General features: G+C 45.4%; 1 protein-coding gene across 2 annotated transcripts in view; it reads left to right on the top strand.

Annotated features, from left to right (window-relative positions):
- KCNIP3 (potassium voltage-gated channel interacting protein 3) overlaps positions 1-26,930 on the top strand; it is an 871,673-nt gene that overhangs the window by 595,397 nt on the left and 249,346 nt on the right. For both annotated transcript variants that reach the window (XM_069214430.1, XM_069214429.1), the window contains exon 3: positions 18,860-18,984. In XM_069214430.1, the coding sequence (XP_069070531.1) occupies positions 18,860-18,984 (125 nt within the window). The remainder of the gene's footprint in view (positions 1-18,859; positions 18,985-26,930) is intronic.

The following is a 26,930-nucleotide window of genomic DNA, read 5'->3' as shown; positions in this document are numbered from 1 at the left end:
AACTCCCTTGTTACCCTTCTACTTCTGCAAGCTCCCTAAATGGTAGTTTTCTTAAGATACGTTTGTAAAGTGGCCCCTCAGACTGGAAAATGTGTGACTTCTTGTGCGTCTTTTTGGTAAAATGCTGATTTTATTGCAGGCAACTGCCTATGCTCCAGTTATTCATAAGGTAGGCACTGTTATGCAGACTTTCAGAATAAGTCAGTGTACGTTAGCTCTACATGATGCTTGTATGACTACCTCCCCACCCAGTGTTATGCCTTGTGAATTTAAGCCTATTAAGTAGACTCGCGATTTGTGAATGATCATTAACTGCTTCTGTATAGAACAGCATCAGGAATTGGCCATGGTAGACTCTAATGCCTCAAGTGGGCAGGGGGAGATGTCCCCAACAATGCTAAACTAGTGGAAAAAAAGATTCACAGAAGGATTACTGCTAAATATCGACCCCTGCCATAATGTCATGGTACAGGACTATCGAGGGCCAAAATATTGAATGGTAAGTACATATTTTGAAGTATAGATTTACTTTTCTTAAATTCACATCAACATACCTTGAATATGTATGTACTGCACAAGTCTAGAAATCTAGACTTGTCAACATGTGTTTTTTTTACAGTTGTGTCTTCCATATTGTGTCCTATTGATAATCTCGGGCTGATATTCAGGGTGCACACGCTGCAAAGGTATCCGTGAGGGGGCTGTGTTTGTTTACATGGTATATAGGAAGAGTTGACATTTACTGTTCATTACTGCTTTTGAAGCATATTTTTACCTTTAGAGATGAAGATGAGGAGGAATGTAAACACAAAGTACAACAACTCTCTACCAACAGATGATGGGCCTTTAAAGCTTTAGTGTAGCCTAGCCCCTCTGGTGTTTGCTGGGTTGATGGTCAGCCCTCACCTGCCAGAGAGGAACTTTGTGTAATCCATCCTCTTGTTTCCATACTCTTCATCCACACTGTGGTACATAAGTCCATCCTCATAACAGCACTTTGTGAAACCCCCTTCCTCATCCCCTATTGCAGGCAGCAGCATCTACTATTTGGGAGGGAGGTTTGTTTTCTGGAGGTTAGGCCTACTGGAGATATGTTTGCTACTCAAAATGTGCATAGTGTATGTCTGCAGGGTATGTGTGTATCTACAGAGTATGTATATGTGAAGAGTCTGTGTGTGTCAACAGTGTGTCTGTGTATATTTCTGCAGAGGATGAATCTCTCTGCTGTGGGTCTACCCCTGTGTGCATCTACACAGGTTTCGGTGTTTGTATATTGGAGGACTCTGTGCTTATGCAGGAAGGTGTCTGTGTCTGTGCAGTGGGGTGTGCAGTGCACGCCTGTGCAGGAAGTGTGGGTGGTTGTATGTTTGTAGGATGTGTGGGTCTGTGCAGTCTGTTCTTGTGACTGTTCCATAACTGTGCAGGGGAATGTGTTTGTCTGTGCCGGGATAGTGTCTAAGCAGTGAGTTGCGTTTTGTGCAGTGGCTTAGACAATAATGGAGGAACTAGTTGGGAAAGAAGCAGGAAAAAGTATTAGAGGAATATGGGATCTGAGCTACGAAGACCTCAGAATGAACACAATTTTTGCACACAATCGGACTGACACCCGGTGAAGGGTGAACCTAACGTCATTGAAGGAGATAAAATAAGGGTAGACACAAAAGGCCCAATACCAGGTTCTGAATCAAAGCAGTCTGATTGATAAAGGCCACCTTTCAGGAAAGTCAAGATGGTGAATTGTAGATCAGTTTGTTTTAACTGCTTCAAATGCACCTAAAAAAAAAACAGTCCTGCTGCTCCAGGTCTTGCCAGACATTGAGTGATAACTACATCTGACTGCTTCTTTGAGGTAGTGAATAACTTGCTTGAAGAAAATTAAATGTGTGGAATTGTAGTTTCCCATGCCAAGTTCACATGTGCCTCCGTTAACGGACTGCTCCGAATGAACATCATGCAGTGTGAGTTTCAAGTTTGCCCCTCTTCAAAGACACACTGCCATGGCAATTATTTACCATTCCCAAATAATTGATCTTTATGTATATGTACCGCTGTTTGATACTGATGGAAATCACCAGAGACTGGTACACTACTTTGGAGTAGCATTTCTGTTGATATTTTAGTACTGTGTCGCACAATGACTCACTGAGCAGCGAATAGTGTACAACAGCGGTTCCCAACCTATGGTCTGGGGGTCCTGGGGGTCCGCAAAGCATCCTCAGTGGGTCTACAACTGCTTAGAAAATTAAGTGATATTAACAGATTAATAAAGTGTATATAAATAAAGTGGCTAAATGTACAAATGAAAGTTTTAAAAAGTACTGATAATGTCAAGGAATTTGAAATTGAGGTCTAAAAATTATATTCGTACCCCCATATTGGTTCATGAGAGCAGCATATTTGATGGCAAATTCAATAAAATGTGTTATCATTTGTGTATGTGTTTGATGAATGCTTGTTTCAGTTTTTTTGTTTATTTTGCATTTCAAATCATCAACAGTGTTTAGGCTGGGGTCCCCAGCTTCCAATAATGATTCAGTGGGGGTCCCCGGGATCTAGTATTGATGAAGTCGGGGTCCACAGAAGTCAAAAGGTTGGGAACCACTGGTGTACAAACATTTTAATATCAGCATTTAAACCTCCGCTATTTGAACAAAACTGCAGGCATCTGATGACAGTCAGCATCTCTCCAGCTGCATAGAATGTCTAATATTTTTTTTGTTTTGACTTTAAAATGGATAGATATGCAAACTGGTGCTACTTGCCTTTTAGACATGGATGTCCAAACATCAGTACCTGATTTCAGTTATTCAGTAGCATTTACTGTTATGTTTCAGTATGTTTTAGGTGAACAAGGATAATATCACTTTTCCCTGTAATAAAATCATGTTTTGCTTTGAACATTTTTTTTCAGCATTGCTATAGTTGGTGGTCAGTTTTATTTATACAAATACCCATTATGTTTCTGTGCCAACCCTTATAACTGATGTAGGGATTGAGGGGACAAGGAGACTTTTTTGCACTACTAGTAGATTTACTTTATATTGTGTCCATTGGATAAGTGGCTTATTTAAAAAAAATCCACACCCATAATATATATTTAGCTTTGAGTAAATATACATTTGTTAAACAGGCTTATAGAGTACGTGTATAATTTTTATTAAGAAAATAGTAACAATACATAGTTCTTAAAGAACTATACATAGCTAGAACATACACATAATCAGATTATAAATATTTATCAACACAGGCATATGCAGTCCATTGCTGTTTGAATATGGTGGTTATGAAGGAAAGAGACAACTCTTGAGTAGTGTTCTGAAGGCAAGATAGTTATCTGTGGATCCTATATTTGGGGGTAATGAATTCCATAGTTTGGCTGCTTGAGCAGAGAAGGATGTACCACCTATTGTCTTTTTCTTGTATGGTGGTGTTCTAAGGCGGGGTGCTAATCTTGAGCAGAGGTTTCTTTGTTGAATGTATTTGGTTATTTTGTTTCTGATGAAAATTGGTCCTGTTCCATGTATAGCTTTGTGGGTGAAACAAAGCAGCTTGAAGGGGGTTTTTCTGGCAACAGGTAACCAGTGTAGTGCTCTCAAGGCAGGGGAGATGTGGGCTGGTGGCTTTACATGTAATAGTAGCCTGGCAGCTGAGTTCTGAATAAGTTGTAGTTTTTTCATGATAGATAAGAGATGATCTATAGTAGAGGCCAGTGGCATAATCCAGTTTGGATAATACAAGAGAGATAGTAGCCAACACCTTGTGTGGAAATCAGAGGTGGGCAGGGCGATGCGTCACAGAGCCTTAAAGGTGATAAAGCTTGATTGTGCTAATTTGTCTACTTGGGTGTAAAAAAGTAAGTACCCTCTTTTTGGCATGTTACCCCCAAATTCTGCCTGATGTCAGTGTGTTTGACTGTGTCACTGGGATCCTGCTAGCCAGGTCCCCAGCGCGTATGGTTTTTGGCCTGCTTGTCAGTATGTTTCACTTTTTATGTGAGTATGCTTGACTGTGTCACTTGAGTCCTGCTAACAAGGACCCCAGTGCTTATGCTCTCTCTCCTCACAAGTTTGTCTCTACATACTGGTAACCCAGTATTTCATCCCAAATTGGCATACTTGTCACCCCTTATAAGTCCCTAGTAAATGGTACTTGGGTACCCAGGGCATTGGGGTCTCGGGATACCTATGGGCTGCAGTATTACTTTTGCCACCCATAGGGTGTCCACACAAAGGCTTCTACAGGACTGCCATTGCAGCCTGTTTGAAATGGTGCATGCACTATTTCACAGCCATTTACACTGCGCCAGGTCACTTATAAGTTACCTATATGTCAGGCCTTCGAACCCTGAAGGCTGAGTGCAAAGTACCCATGTGTGAGGGCACCCCTTCAATAGCAGAGGTGCCCCCATGTCATCCAGGACCATTTTCCCAGACTTTGTGAGAACGGGGTTCGCCATTTTACACATGCACTGGACATAGGTCAATACCTATGTCAAGCTTCACAATGGTAACTCCGAATATGGCCATGTAAGGTGTCAACTGGAAATTGTACCCCAATACTGATTCTAGTATTGGTTTCTTAAGATTCAGATTGCAAGACTCCAGCAGGAATCCTCTGCATTCTTTATTTCATCTTCTACCAACGGAACCGCAGCTGAACCCCTGAGGAACTCTACAAACTGCAACAAAGAAGCAAAGACGACTTCTGCAACATTGTATCTTCAGCTCCTGCCAGCAACTGCTTCCAGGTTGTGCATCCTCTGAGGACTGTCTGTCTTCAGCCTGCACCAGAAAAACCAAAGGAATCTCCGGGTGGAGTGACAGTCACATCCCTGCTTCAGGCGGCACCTCTCGGTAGCGACAACTGGTGGCGTGGGTCCCCTCTCCAGACGATGAGCGTGGATCCAGCAACATGAGTGGTGGACTAAAGTGACCCCAACAGTCTCAGGGCCCAGCTGTCCAACTTTGGTAGAGTTAAGAGCTTGCCTCCCCCATGTAAGACAGTACCCCTGTGCACTGCGTAACTTGCAGTTGCCAAGTCTTGTGTGCACCCTTCCAAGAAGTTCTTCATGCACAGCACAGCTTAGGCCCCCAGCACTCCATCCTGCGACCCACAGCTTCCTGAGTGGTTCTCCGGTGGCGTTGGATCCCTTTGTGTTGTGCTGCGTGGGCCTCTATTTGCAACTTCTTTGTCCCCTGTACTGTGGGACTCCTGTGCGCACAGCCTAGACTTCTGAGGGCTCTGAGTTGCTGAGAGCCCCCTCTGTCTCCACCTCCTGGGTAGAGACCACCAGGTCCCTCCTCATCCCGGGCAGCGCCATTTTCCGCTAACCACAAGTTTTGTGTGTACCAAGGCTTGTTGGTGGAATCCAGCGACGTAAACCAGACTGCAATCATCCATCCAGCATGGGACATCTTCTGCACCAACCAGGAACCCGCATCTGTCTTCTTGGGTGCATAACTGACTTTGTCTTCTTACTGGTGGCTCTTCTTTTGCACCTTCATCCGGGTTAGCGGGGGCTCCTGTTCTCCCTGGACTCTTCAGTGCTTCTTGGACTTGGTACCCTTCTTTCACAGGTCTTCAGGTCCAGAAATCCATTGTTGGTGTCTTGCAGTCTGTTGTGGTTCTTGCATAATCTTGTATTGCGACTTCTTGTGTGTTTTAGGAAACTTACTGTGATTTACTCCTGTTTTCCTGGGCTCTGGGGTGGGTTCTATTACTTACCTTTGGTGTTTTCTTATACTCCCAGCGCCCCTCTAAACACTACACTTGCCTAGGTGGAAAACCGACTTTCGCACTGTCTTCTAACTGTTTTTACAGCTATTACTGCATTCTAGTGTGTATATACTGTGTATATGACGTACCTCTTAAGGGAGTATAGTCTCTAAGGTATTTTTGGCATTGTGCCACTAAAATTAAAGTACCTTTATTTTTGTAACACTGAGTATTTTCTTTCCTGTGTGTGAGTACTGTGTGACTACAGTGGTATTTCAAGAGCTTTGCATGTCTCCTAAATCAGCCTTGGTTGCTCAGCTACAGCTACCCCTAGACAGCCTGGCTGCTAGACACTGACTACATTTCACTAGTAAGGGATAACTGACCTGGTATAAGGTGTAAATACCTTTGGTACCCACTACAAACCAGGCCAGCTTCCTACATTGGGCATTCATTGTTAACTTGGAGTCCATGGTAATGCCGAGGTTTTTAACTTCTTTGGATACTTGAGGAGGTGGTCCGAGATCGTCAGGCCAGGCGCACAGTGGGTCATAATATTTCCAGTCCCACATGTGAGTATTTCGGTTTTGGAAGCATTCCGTTTGAGATGTCTCTAAGTCATTCACTGATCAACAGCTCTGAGGCAACTGAAGATTTGTGAGTTTTCAATGTGTTTGGGGCATTCCAATTTAAGCAGTATTTGTGTGTCATCTGCATAGCTGTAGCATGTGAGTTGAAAATCGTTGATCAATTCTAGTAATGATATCATGTAGATGTTGAAAAGCATAGGTCAGATGATTGATCCTTGGGGGATCCCTGCTTTTGTGATGTAGGGTTTGGACGAGAAGGGGGGAGAATAGATAATATTAGTTCTGTTTGAAGGTAGGATGTAATCCAGTCGAGAGCAATCCCTTCTATGCCGGCTTGGTGGATTTTTTGAATTAGGGCATTGTGGTCAACAGTACCAAAGGCAGCAGAGAGGTTCAAGAGAAGTAGTGCAGCAACTACATTGCGATCAGCTGTGTTTTTAAGATCATCTGAAGGTTGCTATGAGTGCTGATTCAGTGCCTCTTCCTGAGCGGAATCCAGTTTGGTAGTCTGAAAGTATGGAATTGTGTTCAATGAATTTACATCTGGGCGAATGCTGCTCTTTCTATCAGTTTGCCCAGGAAAGGTCTATTTGTGATTGGTCTGTAGTTGTTGGGGTCCTGTGGGTCTAGGTTTGTTTTCTTTAATAATGACATATGTATGCCTTTTTCAGATTTTCAGGAAAATTTCCTGTAGTTCGTTATTGATGATTCTTCTTACAGGTGTGGCAGCAGAAGTAGATAAAAAAAATGTTTTTGAAGTGTGGTGGACAAGGGTCAGAAGGGCAACCAGAAGGCCTGCTTGCTTTGACCAAATCCAGAAATTCACCTTGTGATATTTGTTTGAAGGAGTGCAGAGGCTGTGTTAGTTTATTCTTGGAAGGAATTTTAGGAAATGGGTTGGTGCTGATGGTTTCCTCTGTTTTAAATAGGAGTCAAATGTGTCTGCCTTGGTAGTGTAATGAGTTGCCAGTTTGTTTGTGAAATCTTGAGTAGTGGGATGACTTCCTTCCATGCATTTAGGTTTCCAAAATTCATTGAGAATTGTATAAAATTCTTTGGTTGCAGATTTAGCATTTTGAATTCTATCTGAGTAGTACTGTTTTTAGCTTTTTTTTGATTGATGATTTATATATTCTGTTAAGTTTGTGTAGCTGATGTTTGTCTTGAGTGTTGTTTGTTTTGAGCCAGATCCGCTGCAACCTTCTGATTTGTTGCTTTATCTCTTTAAGTTCTGTGTTTCTCCATGGTGCTGGTTTTCTTTTCTCCTGTTTTTCAGAGTGCTATTAGGATATCGAAAGCTTCCTGTAGCCACTCATAAAGTTTTGAAACAGAATTAATTGCATCTAGATCGGTGTTGGCTGTTAGTTGTGTTTCTAAGTCTTCAAAATTGAGTTTGCTCCATGGTTGATAGACTCATGTATGTAAGTTTCTATGGGGTGTGTTGATTTGTGGTGTTTTATGTTGGAAAGTTATCAAATGGTGGTCTGACTATGTGATTGGCGTGATGCTATGAGCGGTAACTAGTTCAGGCTTTGCAAAAATGACATCTAAGATGTGCCCAATGATGTGTGTGGGATTGTGTACCATCTGATGTAGGTTCAATGTGACTAGACCAGTGGTGATAGCTTTTGGATGGGGAATATTGGGTTTGTCAAACCAAATGTTTAGGTCCCCAAGAATGCATCGGTTTGAGTATAATGTTATAAGGTTTGAGGCTGTATCTAAAAAAGTGGCTAGGAAAGTTGAGTTGTTAGGTGGAGGTCTATAAAAGAGGAGAAAGTTACAGTAAGAAGTTGGTGTAGGGTTGCATCTGGCGAGGAATGCCTCACAACCCTGTATGGAAATGTTGTCTGTTTTACTGAGATTTGTTGTTTGTTTGAATATAGTAGCTAGTCCACCTCCTCTCTTGCCTATACTGTTTTGTGTGATGGTTTGATAGTCCAGAGGAACGGCTTCATGCAACACTCAGGCCATGTCACCTCCCAACCATGATTCCGTTATGAATAGTAAGTCAGGTTGTGTGTCCATTAGAAGGTCGCAAATGTGGTGCTTTTTTTATTTTTAAGAATGATCTAGCATTTATGAGCAGGCAGTTTAGAAAATGTGTGTTTGTGGTGTTGTTTTGTTTTGGAGAAGAGTGAGCAGTATATTTTGAGCTTGTAGTAGGTGTGTTGTTGGTTGTGATAACTGTGTGCGGGTCACAGTAGTCCTGTTTTTCAATATAGTGTTTCTCTTCCAGCAGGCATTTTGTTGGGGGTGTGTGTGTGTTGGTGGTGGGCTTGGTGGCTGAGAGAGACATGAAAAGTGTACTTTTTTGTAGAGTAGCCTTATTATGTAATAGACAAGGGGATGCCAAGTTGGCAAGACTGGCATGTTGTTTATTTTGTCTGCATCTGTTTATTGTGGAAGGAGTATGGGTGTGGGATGGTGGAGGAGCATGTGGATCATAATGTAAGGCTCTAAATTGAGCAATGGATGAGAGGCGGCTGAATTAACGTTGCTGAGTTGGGGTGCTTGTGGTAGATGTTTGTGAAGAGTGAGAATGTTAGGAGTAAAGACAGGTCAGGGTTTGTATTCTTTGTGTAGTCATGAGGGTGGGAGTGGGTGTGATAGAAATTATTATGAAAGTTTGTGTTATTTTGATGTGCTGATGTATGTGGCCTGATTTGTATTTGTGGAATAGTGAGAGGAGATATTGGTGTAGTGGTTTTCTGTGAAGGATTTGTATGTGAGTTTGTGGTTGTGAGTGGTATTAGAATATTATAGGTGGTGTTGATGTGTTTTGGACAAGAGTGTGTGATGTGTGTAAGAGGGGATGCACGTGGGTCAGGGGTGTTTGTATTAGTTTTGATCACTGGAAGAGGTAATATGTGTGGTGGAGTGTAAGGATTGTATGGTTGTGTGTAATTGGTGAAGAGAGGGGGACGGTGTTTGTAGATGGTGTACTGGACGGCTGGGTTTAGGTATTGTCATGCTAAAAGGGGGTCTGGCTGGAGCAAATAGAGGATAGTGCTGTTGGTTTGTATGAACAGAGTGTGTTTCTGGATGGCTTAAAGTAATGTATAACGTGATTTTGTGTTGTGATGGTGATGGCAGGTTGTGTTAGTGGGAATCGACAGATTAGTGTTTGGTGTGAGAATGAAGGTGTTTTACTGTTGTAAGTGTGGATATGTGTGTAGGTGTGGTATATGGGGTTTTGTGTTGATTGATGAGACATTGCAATCTGTATGAGGTCAGTTTGTGATGCATGAGTTGGATGTCTTTGCTGATAATTTGTTTTCATGTTGATGGATGTGTAGGGAGTAAGGTCCTTTCTGGTAAATGGAAAATTGGGCAGCATTTCTGGCCCTAAGCCTGACCCGGCCTGAACAGGCCAAACAGGCAAATGACCATGTCCTCTTTGCCCTTAGCCTCAATGCCCGTGGTGAGACACCCTGAGCAACAGGCTTAAATAGCCAGCCCTATTGGCCAATAGAAACCTAGTCCTAACCAATCAGATTTGTAACCCTTAACCCCACAACCAATGGGAGACAAAGCTCTATTCATCAATCATACCCCTAGTCCTGACAACCAATCACAACACTAACCCTAAAACCACAAACCAATAGGAATCCCACCCCTAGTACCAATCACAACATCAACCCTAAAAACACAAACCAATAAAACTCTCAACCCTAATACCTATCACAACACCAACCCTAATCCTTAAGCCAATAAAAATACTAATCCCAGCAACCACTCACAACAACATATGCAATAAGCAAAAGAAACATGTATAAGGGCCAAGTTAACTGAAGCCCAAGCCCCTGTGGTAAGGGAGGAGTGAGCTGCTGCTCTATTCAGAATCTCCTTGCATACAGACAGCCTGAATCCACACTTCCAAGCTAGCAGAGTCTACTTTCCAGGTGAGGTAGAGAGTGTAAATCCCTAAAATACTGCTTGTCGCACACTCGGATATTTGGCTTTTTCAAGGCAAAAACAAGTGAAGCAGATACTTTCCAAACACAATTTAAATCACAGAAACAGATTAAGCAGTATCCTAAGCACACGCTGGTTAGCCACTGAGGTGTATGTAGCCTTTTTACTTAAAGGGGGGAGGGGCACTGGCTTTATGCAGTCTTTTGCCACAAACTAGGAGGGAAATTTCAAACATTCACAGCTAAAAAAACAGCAATTTAAAAAGGCCCAGCTGCAGGGATTCTACAGTAAACAGGCATGGGTAGCAGTACAAAACACTTTTTATTTAACAAATAAGATTTCCCATAAAGTCTGGGAAACCTTACCTAGGTCTCCTAGGATTCATTGATCAATGGGCTGTATTAGGGCACAGGGAAAAATCTGGGCTCACAAAATGGAGGTGCTGTCTTAGGATTCCCTCCACAAACTTAAAGGCACAGTGCAGATGTTAGAGGAGGGCTCAGGTTTCCTGTGAGTTAGAGAGACAATCAGCAAGCCCAAGCTCCTGTGGGAAGGGAGGATGGAGCTACTGCTCTATTCAGAATCTCCTTGGATACAAACAGGCTGCATCCACACTTCCAAGCTAGCAGCTAGCAGAGTCTACTTTCCAGGTAAGGTAGAGTTTATAAAAACACTGAAATACTGCTTGTCACACACTCGGATGTTTGGCTTTTTCAAGGCAAAAACAGGTGATGCAGACACTTTCCAAACATAATTTAACTCACAGAAACAGATTAAGCAGTCTCCTAAACACACTCTGGTTAGCCACTGAGGTTTATGTAGCCTTTTTACTTAAAAAGGAGGGGGGGGGGTCATTGGTATTATGCAGTCTTTTGCCACAAACTAGGAGGGAAATTTCAAACAGTCACGGCTAAAAAACAGCAGTTTAAAAAGGCCAAGCTGCTGGAAACATAGGGAGCCTACAGTAAACAGGCATGTATAGCAGTACAAAACACTTTATTAACAAATAAGATTTCCCAGAAAGTCTGGGGCTCCTTACCTAGGTCTCCTAGGATTCCTTGATCACTGGGCTGTATTAGGGCACAGGGAAAAGGCTGGGCTCACAAAATGGAGGTGGCTGTCTTGGGGTTCCCTCCACAAACCTAAATGCCCAGTGCAGGTGTTAGAGGAGGGCTCAGGTTGCTTGGGAGTCAAAGAGCCAATCAGCAAGCCCCTATGGGAAGGGAGGAGGAAGCTGCTTCTCTATTCAGAATCTCCTTGGATTCAGACAGACTGAATCCACACTTCCAAGCTAGCAGAGTCTACTTTCCAGGTAAGGAAGAGATTGTAAAAGCACTGAAATACTGCTTGTCACGCATTCAGATATGTGGCTTCTTCAAGGCAAAAACAGATGACGCAGTCACTTTTGTCATTTCACACCAACTTGTGTCATGGCCATGTATGCTGTCTAATTACTAATATAGAGGTAGGCTTGTTTTAAATTAAAAATCTATAAATACGTTTTGCTGAAGCAGTGCCGGCCTTGAAAATACATTTCCCCTACATCAGGAAGATTCTCAAGGGATCAAATAAAATAAGTTTGTTCTTTTTCCATTCTCTTTCTTGGTGTTTGTGAACACTGAGTGAGATTAAAATACAAACAAATATTTTCTTATTTTATTGTTGAATTGTTTTACTGCATGTGAAGGTTCAGAAATGTCATATTCTGATGGATACAACTACCTGTGGATTCCTCACCTAATGAATACTCCCATGGCGCCAGCATTCGACGGAAATCTTCTTCCTAGCTTCTGCACGTCGACGAGGACGTCACATTAGCCCACGCGACGCCGTCTGACGTCATACAGGCAATAAGAGGTCCTCGCCGACGTCATTTCCCTTTTTTCCGTGCATTCGAAACGGTTATCTTCGAGGGAGCTACTGTTACTTTCATAGTTACAGTGTATTTTCTGCTGCGTGGATTTTCTCTGCGGTAATAATGTCTCAGAGGAAGTCGGGTTTCAAGCCCTGTCGAGAGTGTGGCGGCAAGATGTCCGTTACTGATCCTCACTCCGACTGTCTATGGTGTTTAAGCTCCGACCACGACGTCACAACTTGTGATTCATGTCAGCACATGAATCCGAAGGCCCTGAAAGAACATGAGGCTAAACTATTCATGGCGAAGTCGAAGAGAAAGGAGAAGAAACATCATAAGAAGTCTTCTTCGCCAAGCTCTCATCGGCGTCATCGAGACTCCCGGCGCCGTAGGGATTCACGGCGTCATTCCAGCAAGGAGTCTCGTTCGAGGTCGCCTTCGGCTCGGCGTCGGAAGACTTGGGAGGTCATTCCCACGGTCACGCCACATCCATCGACGCCGTTGCCCTCTCCGACGTCACCGACTTCGCCTGGACAGGCGTCTGTGGTTGAGGTGATGCAGCCTCTTGTGATGTCTCCGGCGTCGCGGACGTCGAGGCTGGCGTCGGGGTCGCCTTCGATCCAGGCACCCCAGTATCCAGCTTTTCCCGCCCCTGGAGCCGATAATACCGCATTTCTGAATGCGATGTATACCATCTTTCAACAGATGGCTCCAGGAGGTACTCCGGCTGGTCCTTCGGGGCCCTTGGCCTTTTCATTGGGTGATCCTGCGCCTCTACGGCCGGCACCCTTTATGCCCTTTCTCCATTTAGGGAATGTGGGCTCGGCGCCGGTGTCGGCGCCGGTGGCCGCTCCGGTGGCTCCAGAGGTTTTGGCCCCGGAGGTTTCCATCCCGTCGACGTCAGGATTTCGTCCTGTGACTCCGGCGGGTCCATTGGAGACTCCAAGATTTCTTCGTCCGGCTCCTTCCTCGGCGCCGAAGCTGCCTGTGGCGCCGGACACGGTTCGGCGGAGGCCAAGTCGACTCCGCATATCGAGGAAAGACTACATTCGAGGAGGCGTGCTCTCCGTCTTTTGGAAGAGCAGGAATACCAACGAGTCTTGGAGGAAGGAGAGATTGAGGACTCTGGTGATGGACTGCATGGTCTGGATACAGCCAGTGGGCTGGATACTTCCCCTGAGTGGGACCTTTCATCTCCAGGGGAATATACGGAGGAGGCTGCTACCTTTCACGCTGTGGTGAGGAATGCGGCTAACTTTCTGGACCTGCCTTTGCCGGTGGCAGAGGCAAAGCAGAATTTACTGACTGAGGTACTGCATCCGGCCTCTGCTGCAGCGGAGCCTCTCTTGCCATTTAATGAGGCTTTGCTTGATCCGGTGTTAGAGGTGTGGAAGAAGCCAGTATCTTCCTCGGCTGTTCATAGGGCTGTGGCCAGGAGATATCGAGCTGCACCATCTGACCCTGGCTTTCTGTCTAGACACCCTACGCCGGAGAGCTTGGTGGTGCAAGCCTCCTGTTCCTCTAGGTCAGCGCCTGGATCTTTCCCGACGGTACCAGGAGACAGAGACTCTAAAAAGCTGGATGCACAATCCAAGAAGATATTTTCCTCTTGTAGTTTGGCGTTGAAGGCCACCAACGCGACTTGTATTCTGGGGAGATACATCCATGCTCTCATGGACGATATTTCATCTTCATTTACGGAGCTTCCCCAGGGACTCTTGAATGTTGTCTCGGATGCCCAGGCTGCCGCAACCCAGATTATCCAGTCTGGGCTGGACACGACCGACTCGGTGGCTAGGGCAATGGGCACGGCTGTGGTGGCAAGGAGGCAGGCCTGGCTCCGTAACTCAGGGTTTTCTGCGGACGTGCAGTCGACCCTGTTGGACCTTCTGTTTGATGGGGACAAACTGTTTGGAGCCAAAGCAGATTCGGCCTTGGAGACATTTAAAGAAAGCAGGGCCACAGCCAAATCATTAGGGCTGCAAGCCTCTTCTTCTTCTGCCTCCTCCAGATTTTTCAGGAGGTTTTGTGGATTTGGGCGTGGCTCTTCCTCCTCTTCCTTTCGGGGGAGATTCCAGCAACCCACCTCTTCCCTCCCCTATAGATCATTTAGAGGGAGGGGTAGGGCCCGCACCAGAGGAGCCTCTCAGCAGCACTCTGCCTCTTCCTCGTCCTCTGGAGGGGTGCAGCAGGGAAAGCAGCCTTAGGCTTCCACCATTTCTCACTCACTCCTCTCCTATAGGGGGGAGGTTACGGCATTTTCTCCACAAGTGGGAGACTATTACATCGGACACTTGGGTTATCAGTATTGTGGGAAAAGGCTACACCCTTCCCTTTTGGGAGTTTCTGCCCCCCATCCCGCCCCGCCCATCTTATTGTTCAGAAGAACACCTCCTGTTGTTAGAACAGGAGGTTCAAGTCCTCCTTTCAAAGGGCGCGGTGGAGTTAGTCCCAGAGCAGGAAAGGGGTCGAGGTTGTTACTCAAGGTACTTCCTGATTCCCAAGAAGGATGGTCGGTTGAGACCAATCCTGGATCTGAGGATCTTGAATTGGTTCCTCAAACAGGAAAAGTTCAAGATGCTGACCCTAGCTCAGGTGCTTTTGGCGTTGAACAAAGAAGATTGGATGGTGTCTGTCGACTTGCAGGATGCTTATTTTCATATCCCGATACTCAAGTCGCACAGGAAGTATCTCCGGTTTGTGGTAGGGTCGCAGCACTATCAGTTTGCGGTCCTCCCGTTTGGTCTTACTTCAGCACCTCGAGTCTTCACAAAGGTGATGTCAGTGGTTGCGGCAGAGCTCAGAAGGAAGGGGATAGCAGTATTCCCTTACTTGGAAGACTGGTTGATCAAAGCCAAGTCTCCGGAGCTTGTGTCGCATCATCTGCAGTCAACAACCCAGTTGTTGTTCGACCTGGGCTTTTCGGTGAACGTGCCCAAATCTCACCTGGAGCCCTCTCAGCGCCTCCTGTTCATAGGGGCAGTACTGGATACAACATTGAATCGAGCCTTTCCTCCGCCTCAGCGGATTCAAGATATTCAGGAGTTGGTTCCAATGTTTCGAAATGGAGCGGTAGTTCCAGTCCTCAAGGTCCTTCGTCTACTCGGTCTGTTTGCCTCCTGCATACTGTTGGTCACGCATGCTCGCTGGCATATGAGGGCTCTTCAGTGGTGCCTCCGAAGGCAGTGGTCTCAACACAAAGGAGATCTAGAAGGTGCTGTCAAGATCTCCGGAGATGCTACTGTGGACTTGAAGTGGTGGATTGCGGGCAACAATCTTTCACAAGGAAAGCCGTTCGCGCAGTCACCACCAGTGACCACGGTCATAACGGATGCTTCCACTCTAGAGTGGGGAGCTCATCTGGGGGATCTGGAGATCAAAGGGCTTTGGTCTCCAGAGGAACAGATTTTTCATATCAATCTGTTGGAGTTGCGGGCTGTACGTCTGGCTCTCAAGGCCTTCCTCCCTTCCCTTCGTGGTCAGTCGGTACAGGTCCTGACGGACAATACTACCGCGATGTGGTACATAAACAAACAGGGAGGAGTAGGGTCGTACCTTCTCTGCAGAGAAGCTCTTCGACTATGGTCCTGGGCAAAGGACCATCAGATTTGCTTGGTAGCAAATCATCTGGCCGGGGTCTTGAATGTACGTGCGGACAGTCTCAGTAGCCATTTCTCGGCAGACCACGAGTGGCGTCTCAATCCAGATCAAGTCCGTTTAATCTTCCAGATGTGGGGGTTTCCTCGGATAGATTTGTTTGCCACTCTGGAGAACGCGCATTGTCCGTTATTCTGCAGCCTCCAGTATCCGATGCAGGGAGCGTTGGGGGACGTGTTTCAGATAACCTGGTGCGGCCAGTTCCTTTACGCGTTTCCCCCCATACCCTTGATTCCTCGGGTGTTGAGGAAGATTCGCCAAGACCGGGCCCAAGTCATCTTAATAGCTCCGGATTGGCCAAGGAGGGTGTGGTACTCCGACCTTCTCCAACTCTCACTGTGCCCTCCGTCTCCCTCTCAGGGCAGACCTCCTCTCGCAGTCGCAGGGGCAGGTTTTACACCCCAACCTCCAGAGTCTGCACCTACATGCCTGGAGATTGAGCGGGGCAACCTGAGTTCCTTCTCTCTCCCGCCTGATGTAGTGGATGTTATATTAGCGGCCAGGCGACACTCCACTAAATCTATCTACGCTAATAGGTGGTCTAAATTTGTTATGTGGTGTGGAGAGAGACAGATTGATCCCTTACATGCTCATCTGTCAGATGTTTTGTCTTTTGCTCTGTCTCTAGCGCAGAAAGGTTGTGCAGTGGCTACCATTAAAGGTTATTTGTCTGCCTTGTCAGCCTTCATTTGTCTTCCAGACCAACCATCGTTATTTAAATCCCCTATTGTTCTCAGATTCTTGAAAGGTCTTCTGAATAAATATCCTCCAAAACCATTCGTTATGCCTCAATGGGATTTGTCCTTGGTCCTGACTTTCCTTATGGGGTCCCCTTTTGAACCTATGCATTCTTGCCCCTTAAGGTATTTAGTTATTAAGACAGTCTTCTTGGTGGCTATAACATCTGCAAGGAGAGTGAGTGAGTTGCAGGCCTTATCGGTAAAACCCCTTATACAAACTTTTATGGGGATAAGGTGGTGTTGAGGACCAAGGCTGCTTTCCTCCCGAAGGTTGTTTCACCCTTCCATTTGGCCCAGACAATTACTTTGTCCACGTTCTATCCTCCGCCTCATCCTTCAAAGGAGGAAGAGAGACTACATCGCTTGGACCCAAAGAGGGCGTTAAGCTTCTACATTGATAGAACGAAGGACTTCAGGCTGGGGGATCAGCTGTTCATCGGATACGTGGGCAAGAAGAGAGGAAAGGCAGTCCACAAGAGAACACTCTCCAGGTGGGTTGTTCTTTGCATTAAAATCTGTTACTCTTTAGCAAAGAAGGATCCTCCTGATGGCATTAGAGCTCATTCCACCAGAGCTAAGTCGGCCACTTCGGCCTTGGCCAGAGGTGTTCCTGTGGTCGACATCTGCAAGGCCGCAACTTGGTCGTCCCTTCACACTTTTGCGAAGCATTACTGTTTGGACTCTAAGGTCAGAAGGGACGGCCATTTTGCACGGTCAGTGCTGCAGGATTTCTTGGTTTGACCATTTAGGCACCCGCCACCGGGCGTGGTACTGCTTTGGGACTCTATTCATTAGGTGAGGAATCCACAGGTAGTTGTATCCATCAGAAGAACGAGTTACTTACCTTCGGTAAAGACTTTTCTGGTGGATACATTAGCTACCTGTGGATTCCTCACGGTCCCACCCGCCTCCCCGTTGCCTTTTTGGTCTTACCAAGTAATCCTTGAGTGCGCTCCTATTGGTCTTCAAGACTGCAATAGATTTTGTAAATATGGATATTTGTGTATATATATATATATATATATATGTCTGTGTATATACATAATTAGTATATATTTGTTTGTTTTAAAAAAGAGAGTTATATTAAATCTATAGCCATTTTATTGCAATGTTGTGTGATTTACAATGTTATGGGATGTTGCCTTGCTATTTCATTGCATTGGGTTATTGTTCTGATGCACGTAAAAAAGGTTGGTACTGACGTCGGCGAGGACCTCTTATTGCCTGTATGACGTCAGATACATCACGTGGGATAATGTGACGTCCTCGTCGACGTGCAGAAGCTAGGAAGAAGATTTCCGTCGAATGCAGGCGCCATGGGAGTATTCATTAGGTGAGGAATCCACAGGTAGCTAATGTATCCACCAGAAAAGTTGTTACCGAAGGTAAGTAACTCGTTCTTTTCTGCTTATTTTTGTTAAAGTATACAGAGGATGCCATGCCTCATAGACAAATGTCATGCACACATCTCACTGTAGCTTAAGGGCCTGAGGACGGTTATTAAGTGAACAGGCACCAGGAGAATTGGAGACTACCCAGAACACGTTTTAAAGACACAATCAAATTCCATTCTCCCTTGCGCTCTGGAAAGCACTAACGACCTTCACACTCCTTAGGCATGGCCCGAAGATAGTACATGGTCCAATGATGCTCATTAATGCTCCATTGATAAACATTACTGCTTGGGACCATTAAGGCTCACAAATGCTGGAGCGACTGAAACTCATTACTGCTTATTACACCTTGTGGACATTCCGGCTTGTCACTACTTTTGAACACTACAACTTCTTACTGAGCAGGCCATTAACATGGTTAAATTACATGGTCCAGTCAGAATTGTTTAATGATTGATCACACTGATACTCAAAAGGGGTGTCATTAGTGCTTGGGACCATTGGTACTTAAGAAAACCGAAGCCCTTGCCACCCACTGGTGGTGTAATTGTCTTGGGACCGCATTATTTCCAGAGAGAGAGCTGTTGAGATAGTAGATGATTATTGACTAATTCACATGGGATACCAGTCATTCAAGTGATGGACTGGACCTTGCTCACCCAGAGGAACTCCTTCCTCAATCTTGTTCTATTGTCTTTCACACTTCTGTCTGTTTTTATAATTGTATATTTGGTGAATATGCTGGTCATTTCACTGTCTTGAAAAACAAACATACATATGTGATTGTTACATTGGCGAGGACCAGGTGGAAAGATATGTCTAGCAGCATTGCCTACTAAAATATTTGTGCTTCGCAATAGCCGCATCTGCAGTTCAAACCTCTTGCAAGAGCTGTCTTTGCAGATACTTCCTGCCATTTGCCCCATGATGAGCTGAACTGCTTACACTGATTTGTGTGATGGAACCAGTTCTTCTTTTTATATTTTACAGACAGCAGTGAGAGTGACCTTGAACTGTCAACTGTGCGTCATCAGCCAGAGGGGTTGGACCAGCTTCAAGCTCAGACGAAGTTCACGAAGAAGGAGCTGCAGTCATTGTACAGAGGCTTCAAAAACGTATATATCTTTTGTGCACTAACAGGCATTCACACCATTTATCAAGGCTCCCAGATATACAACCACTGTATGGCTCAGGTCCTACCACCTCCCTTCCAACTTTCTCTCTCACCAGCTCAGTCCCTCTTTCTCCAGCTCTACCAAAGTGTTCCTCATCTTCAACACCCCATCCTCCATTTGCAAACATTTTGTTCTCCACTACCTAATGCTATCCTGTTTCCAACCTTTACTTTCATCTCTAATCCTCTGTCGTTCATTTCCTGACACCTCGGTCTCCTGTCACTTCAGCTTTCACTTTCAGCCACGCAATCACTATCTCCAAACCTTAGATTTAACAATCCATTTCCTCAACATACCCTCTGTATTCCTGCAATGCCAAGCACTCTTTCCCCATCGCCACCCGGTCTTCCTGACAATCACATATTCGTCTCCACAGCATTGCACCCTCCTTGCCAAATCTGAGCCATCTGTAGTAATACCCTGGCTTTTCAGCTAGTAACCCTATGCCCTCAAACAGCAATAATAGTTTCCCCATCACTTATCCTAATGCCCTTCACTGGTTCCATTTGCTCCATATTACCATTCTAGAACCTCTTTTGCTTCATTTCTGATCTCTCTCGCTCCGTTGCTTACCTCTCTCCCTTCATTGTTGATCACCTTCCCTCCCTTGCACATCGATTTTACTTCATTGTCAGCCTCTCTTCCTATCAGGTTACATAATCAGTTTTTGTGGGCCACAGAAGAGAACAAGGAGAGTACTAGCCTATTTAAAGAACCAGGAACAAATACATGGAGATGACTACTAAACATTTTTTAAAGGGTCTGTTTTGGCAGCCAACCAAACGCCCAGTTTTTCAGGTTTTTGTGAAATTTCAAATTGTCTGAAGTCTAAATGTTCTTCTTCCAAGATCAGTACAGATGAACCTATAAATACAATGCTGGGACAGTATTAATGTTTTGGTAGGACAGTACAAGGTATATTTGTCCTTGAGGAGCTGAAGACTATTGAAATAGTAGGCACTGCACAAAGCATACTGTTCAACAGGAAACAAGTGTAACAAAAAAAATAAAAGAAAAAAAAGCAGTCGCCAGATGTGATGCAGTTGTACTTCTTGAGTTTGAGCATCCCTGCAGCAGAGTTCAGTACCTGGTGAAAAGCATGAAATGGCAAACTGTGAAAGTCTCAGATGCCACCACTGATTACATTTGGGGAACACAAGTGCATTCAAAGCTATTATCTGAGGTGGAAAATAAAGAAGTTTGAACAAGATAAAAGTTTACTTACTGGATCAATGGGTGCTCCAAGGCTGAAGCCGCCGACACTGGACCCATAAAGCCCCTTCTAACTCTGCGAGGCCCAAAGGTGCTCCAGGGATGTCAGACTGCCCACAAATGAGGCATCCTCCTAAAACTCCTTGAGTTGGTCAGGGATCGCTCCGTCTCTTGGAAACTCTGTGAGGCATGAGCCAGTCCAGGCACAGGCTCTGCAGAATGAGGCCTAGAACGTCAACACTCCCTTGTCTCTTTAACCAACAGATGAGGAGATGTTGAAGAATGCTTTGGCTTCTTAAATCTTTTCTTGTGCCTCAAGTTACCTGTGCGCCCCGAGGACTTGGAGTGTGATGACGACAATGAAGGACTCCGTGATCGATCCTGGGACCTTCCTCTCCACTGAGTCTTGATTTGCGCAGAGTTGAGCATCGGGCTGCCATCAGCTCCAGGGACTGCTCCCTCAAAGCCTTCGGATGCATGGCCCAACACTCGGAGCATGGTCGCGCCCCAGGTACCAAAGACACACATGGTGCGGATCTGTCACTGTCATCAGCCGATGACAGGAACTGCAGGGCTTGATCCTGGTCTTCTTGGATGACATCCTTGATGCACTAGGAGTTGAAAACTCAAAAAATCATTGACAAAAAGTAAAAAATTGGATGTCACAAAATGACGGAGGGGTATCTCTCTTCAAATCAGCGCTAGCTGGTGCGGAAAGGAAAGCACTGACATCAGTGCATTGGGATGGGCTCTATATAGGAACTGCTATAACTTATCCAGTGCGTACCTTGCTGACGACTGACGCAGAGCTGATTGATGCCACCTAACAGCTCGCAGATGTATTCCTCAGGAAAAATCTTTGGATCAACTCTGACGCCTGGGGGAAATTCAAAGGTAAAGAATCTGCAACTAGAAGTCTCTATCAGATTACCACAGACAAATTGTGTGGACTGAAGGACACTCCATAATCACCCACAAACTCAAAACTCAGAACTAAAGAGAAGGTTTCCGGCATGTGCCCCATAGATGAGGGCAGAACATCAAGCAGGCATAAGAAGGTCCTTCACACTGATAGGATTTACTACCTTCAATGGTGAAACTCCACCATTAAAGTGTGAATAGAAGGGTGTGGAAATTTGCAAGGGGGAATGCCTGACATGCACTTCAAACTAAGAGCCAGGTGAATATTGTTCATGTACTTACTTTATATTGGGGAGAAGAGCCAAAGGTTATGAATAATAAACAGTTAAAGTGAGGTGGTGAAACCCTGCAAGATAGCCCATTATACCAACTGAAAACAAAATCTTGACATGGAAAGAGCTACTGACTGTATATGGGGACTTGAAAAGGATTCAAACCAAGAAAGGTCAAGTGCCTGTATTCCATGGACCGCCACACATAACAGTGATAGGTGGGGGATAGTGTTAAAGACAGATGAACGTTCCAAAAAGATCAAGCCTTGACACTCACTATCCACCTCCTTTCTAAGGTCATCAGGCACCAAAAGCCCTTGACCTTCACTGCCCTTACTTTGCAGGAGACTGTCGTAAAGGAATCCAGATTATTATAAAATCCAACATAAGGATGCTGACCCTCTCCACCTCAAAAAAAACCCAACCAGGTCGCTAGCTTAAATCATACAAGACTAAAGTTTAGGGCAGACATTGTAAAAAGTATTTGGAAAGAGAGATGTTTTCTTCAGGAGTGGTCCACCAGTGGTGACTTAAGGGGGATTTGAACATTTCCACTTTATGCAAAACATTCTCTAGATGGGTGAATGTGACCACCAGGTTAATAATTGCATCCGAAAACTTGAACATCTTTGCTTGGCTTGGATCATTGTGTGAAACCATACACCTGCTATAGGTGAAGATTGAGTTGTTCTTCGGAAATAAGCTAAAATGTATGCATTTGTGGTCAGGACACTGTTCTGTTTTGTGGAATGACAGAATGTAGGAAATGTGACTATCAGAAAATGTGGAACAGTGGGCACGTCTTCGTGTGTGCTGTGAATGAGCTCTCATCTTAATACATAAAACAATCCTCAGAGGTAAACAAGTTCCAGTAACAGTTGCATGTGTTCACTTTTAGCAGCATGACCAGAGGAGCACGTCAGTTCTCGGAAGAAAGTTGCACCCTGTTATATGCAGCAAACTAAGCAAACAGCAATTGCAGTTTAATAAATAATTTCAAGACTTCCTCTCTGTTGGGGAAGAGGGTTGAGTGGGCCTGAAGCCTTGTAATTCAGTTGTACTGTATATCAGACGACATATCTAAGGAGGCCAAACAAGTAAAAACACAGGGGAAACACATTATCCAGATGTAATTTCCCACTAAGGGCAACATTCCACTAGCTTTTAAAAAAAATACCAGGTAAAAGAATAGCTGCTGTTGATGTTGCAGTTTAAGAGATCATAGTCCACATCAACAAAATAGTGCTTGAGTCAATTTAGCACAAAGGAAATTTGCCTTAATAGGGTTGTTATGCACTAAACATTGTTTCTGATGTGTGATGGCATGGCTTGCTTTATCGTTGCGACGCCAAACCCACTCAATGATCCTCACTTTTTATTTTTATTCCTTTGAGTATTTTAGTGAACCATCTGGAAGAAGAGTGTTTCTGTGAGATGGAAAGTAGGTTTCTTGGGAGCAATCTTGTTTAGCACATCAATCATGCAAGACTGAGTGTATGTAGGTTGGATCCTCAAACACAGCTTTTGTTCCTGTAATTCTGGGCCTACATTCTCTAATGTTAAAAGTTTCCAGGATCGATCAGATTTCCCATATTTGGCAAAGCCAGCAGGTATTATGTGCAGAAAGCCAAATGCCAAAAGGAACTGATAGATCATACAACCAGAGAAGTAGGAATGTGATTTGAATAATCCAGAAGAAAGGGTCCTGCAGGTATCCTTCCTTGCTGATATTCTTCCTCTGATACCAACCACCCCTTTCTTCAGCATTCACCACCTTTTGCTTCTTTGCTTAATTGCTGCCCTCCCTAACATCTTTGTTGACACTCTTCTCAGACTCTGGACATGCGATCCTCTGCTGATCTTATTACTTTACGTTCAGATTTTCCCCAGCCATTGATAACTTCGGTGCCTCTGTTGCTTATTTATCTTCTTTCATTCTTATTTTCCTTCTTTGATAATGTTCCTTCCACTGCAAAACTTGAATCAACTATCTTTCCTGTAGATTTGTCTTCATTCCACTGCAGACCTTTCTTTGATGTTTACTACCTCCTCCACCACCTATTGCTAAACTCCTCTTGTCCATTGTTACCCTTCATTCCTCATTACTGACCTCCCTGCTATTGTCGCTGTCTCTTCCACCATTGCCATCATTGCCAACTCAGTTGACTAGCCCTGTTCCACCATTTCATCTAATCGCCTACTCCTTTTCCATCACCAACTCCATATTCTCCACCGTCAACACCATATTCTGTCATCAGCTTTCAGTCTCATAATTGGTTTTCATGTATAGGTGAGAGAATTGGGGCCAAACATTCATTGTGGTGTGAAGGACTGGATTTCAAGGGCAACATTTTGTGAGGCTCAGGAGGATCTATACTCTGTATGTCGGCAATGTGTGGCATGGACGGAGCTCTGAAAGAAAGAATAGTAAAGGACCAATATGTGGCTGTGGTCTGGGGATAGGGCATGGCTGTGCCACTACAGGAGAAGGGGCTACTCTGGAGATGTCAGGGTGAAGAAAGCCCCTACTGATGGGGCACAGATTGCACTCTGGAAAGCAGGGGGTTGAAATGGCTTCTGCCACTCGGGTCAGATTTCTTAGGTGTAAAGGTGGGGGAAGGGCAGAATGTGTCCCCATATGTTTAGGCAAAGCAGTTTTCCTGAGTCCATGGAGTTGGAATTCTTCCTTGTCAGAGAGAGATGGTCTGTGGGTGAAGAGCTACTAATTAGGAATGGAAGCTGGCATAAAGCTGATAAGGTTAAGATGGTGTAGGAGGCTGGCCTGGCTTATAGTGGGTACCTAGTGGTACTTACACCTTTTGCCAGGTCCAGTTATCCCTTCTAAGTAGATTAGTATTGTTCTAGCAGCTTAGGCTGATAGAGGTAGCTAAAGCAGAGAAGCTTAGGCTGAACTAGGAGACATGCAAAGCTCCTACTATACCACTTATATCACTTAGCACTATATCATAAGAAACACAGTACTCAGAGATACTAAAATAAAGGTACTTTATTTTAGTGACAATATGCCAAAAGTATCTCAGAGGATATACTCCCTTAGGAGGTAAGTAAAATACACAAAATATACACACAAACCAAAATCAGGTAAGTAAAACACTCAGAAAAGTAGTGCAAACACTGTAGAACACAATAGAATGCAATAGGAGACAATAGGCCTAGGGGCAACACAAACCATATACTCCAAAAGTTGAATGAGAGCCACCAATGGACCCCAGGCCTAGTGTAGTGTGTAGAGGGTCGCTGGGAGTGTAAGAAAACACTAAGGGTGTCCAAGATACCCCACCCCAAGACCCTGAAAAGTAGGAGTAAAGTTACCCTACTACCCCAGAAAGCCAGTAGGTCGAGATAGGGGATTCTGCAAAGACAACAACTGACTGCAAAGCACTGAAGACGGATTCCTGGACCGGAGGACCTGCAAAGGAAGGGGACCAAGGCCAAGAGTCACGCAAGTGTCCAAGAGTGTGCAGGAGCCCACTAAACCTCGGATGAAGGTGCAAAAGTGCTGCCTCTGGGTGGAAGAAGCCGGAGATTCTGCAACAATGGAAGGTGCCAGGAACTTCTCCTTTGGTCACAAGATGTCCCTTGGTGTGTTGGAGGATGAAGAGTTGTTTCTACGCAGAAAGACCGCAAACAAGCCTTGCTAGCTGCAAGAGTCACGTTTGAAGGTTTTGGATGCTGCCAGGGCCCAGGAAGGACCAGGAGGTCGCCCTTTGGAGGAGGAGACAGAGGGGGCACTCAGCAACACAGAGAGCCTACGCAGAAGCAGGCAGCACCTGCAGAAGCACCTGAACAGGCGTTCAGAAGATCTGAGCACGGCAGTCATCTCAGCACAACAAAAGAGGGTCCCACAAATGTCGGCGTCCAACTCAGCGAGTTCGGCAATGCAGGACGAGTGCTGGGGACCTGGCCTGTGCTGTGCACGAAGGAAGTCTTGCAAAAGTGCACACAAGCCCTAGCAGCTGCAGTTCACGCAGAACACAGGATTACTGTCTGGCGTGGGGAGGCAAGGACTTACCTCCACCAAATTTGGACAGAAGGGCCACTGGACTGTCAGGGACACTTGGATCCTGCTCCTGTGTTCAAGGGACCACACTCGTCAAGATGATAGGGGACCCAGAGGGCCGGTGATGCAGAGGTTTGGTGCCTGCGTTAGGAGGGGGAAGATTCCGTCGACCCACAGGAGATTTCTTCTTCGCTTCCAATGCAGGGTGAAGGCAGACAGTCCTCAGAGCAGGCACCACCAGGAAACAGTTGAGAAAGCCGGCAGGATGAGGCTCTGCAATGTTGCTGATAGTCTTCTTGCTACTTTGTTGCGGTTTTGCAGGCGTCCTGGAGCAGTCAGCGGTCGATCCTTGGCAGAAGTCGAAGAGAGAAGTGCACAGGAACTCTGGTGAGCTCTTGTATTCGTTATCTGATGAGAAACCCACAGGAGAGACCCTAAATAGCCCTCAGAGGAGGATTGGCTACAGAGAGAGGTAAGCACCTATCATGAGGGGTCTCTGACGTCACCTGCTGGCACTGGCCACTCAGAGGTCTCCATTGTGCCCTCATACCTATGCATTCACGATGGCAGAGGTCTGGGACACACTGGAGGAGCTCTGGGTACCTACCCTGGGGAGGTGCTGTTCAGGGGAGTGGTCACTCCCCTTTCCTTTGTCCAGTTTCGCACCAGAGCAGGGCTGGGGGATCCCTGAACCGGTGTAGACTGGCTTATGCAAGGAGGGCACCATCTGTGCCCTTCAAAGCACTTCCAGAGGCCTGGTGAGGCTACTCCTCTCAGGCCCTTAACACCTATTTCCAAAGGGAGAGGATGTAACACCCTCTCTCAGAAGAAATCCTTTGTTCTGCCTTCCTGGGACTGGGCTGCCCAGGCCCCAGTGGGGCAGAAACCTGTCTGAGTGTTGGCAGCAGCGGTGGCTGCAGAGAAAACCCCGGAGAGTTAGTTTGGCAGTACCCGGGCTCTATGCTGGAGCCCCAGGGATGCATGGAATTGTCCCCCCAATACCAGAATGACAATTCCATGATCCTAGACATGTTACATGGCCATGTTCGGAGTTACCATTGTGACGCTACATATAGGTATTGACCTAAATGTAGTTCACGCGTGTAATGGTGTCCCCGCACTTACAAAGTCCAGGGAATTTGCCCTCTACAATGTGGGGGCACCTTGGCTATTGCCAGGGTGCCCTCACACTAAGTAACTTTGCACCTAACCTTCACTAAGTGAGGGTTAGACATATAGGTGACTTATAGGTTACTTAAGTGCAGTGTAAAATGGCTGTGAAATAACGTGGACGTTATTTCACTCACGCTGCAGTGGCAGTCCTGTGTAAGAATTGTCTGAGCTCCCTATGGGTGGCAAAAGAAATGCTGCAGCCCATAGGGACCTCGTGGAACCCCAATACCCTGGGTACCTAGGTAGCATATACAAGGGAATTATAAGGGTGTTCCAGTGTGCCAATG

This window comes from Pleurodeles waltl, chromosome 11 (assembly GCF_031143425.1).
Source record: "Pleurodeles waltl isolate 20211129_DDA chromosome 11, aPleWal1.hap1.20221129, whole genome shotgun sequence".
Lineage (NCBI taxonomy): Eukaryota > Metazoa > Chordata > Amphibia > Caudata > Salamandridae > Pleurodeles > Pleurodeles waltl.
The sequence above is the reverse complement of the archived record's forward strand: the minus strand, read 5'-3'. Positions and strand labels throughout refer to the sequence as shown.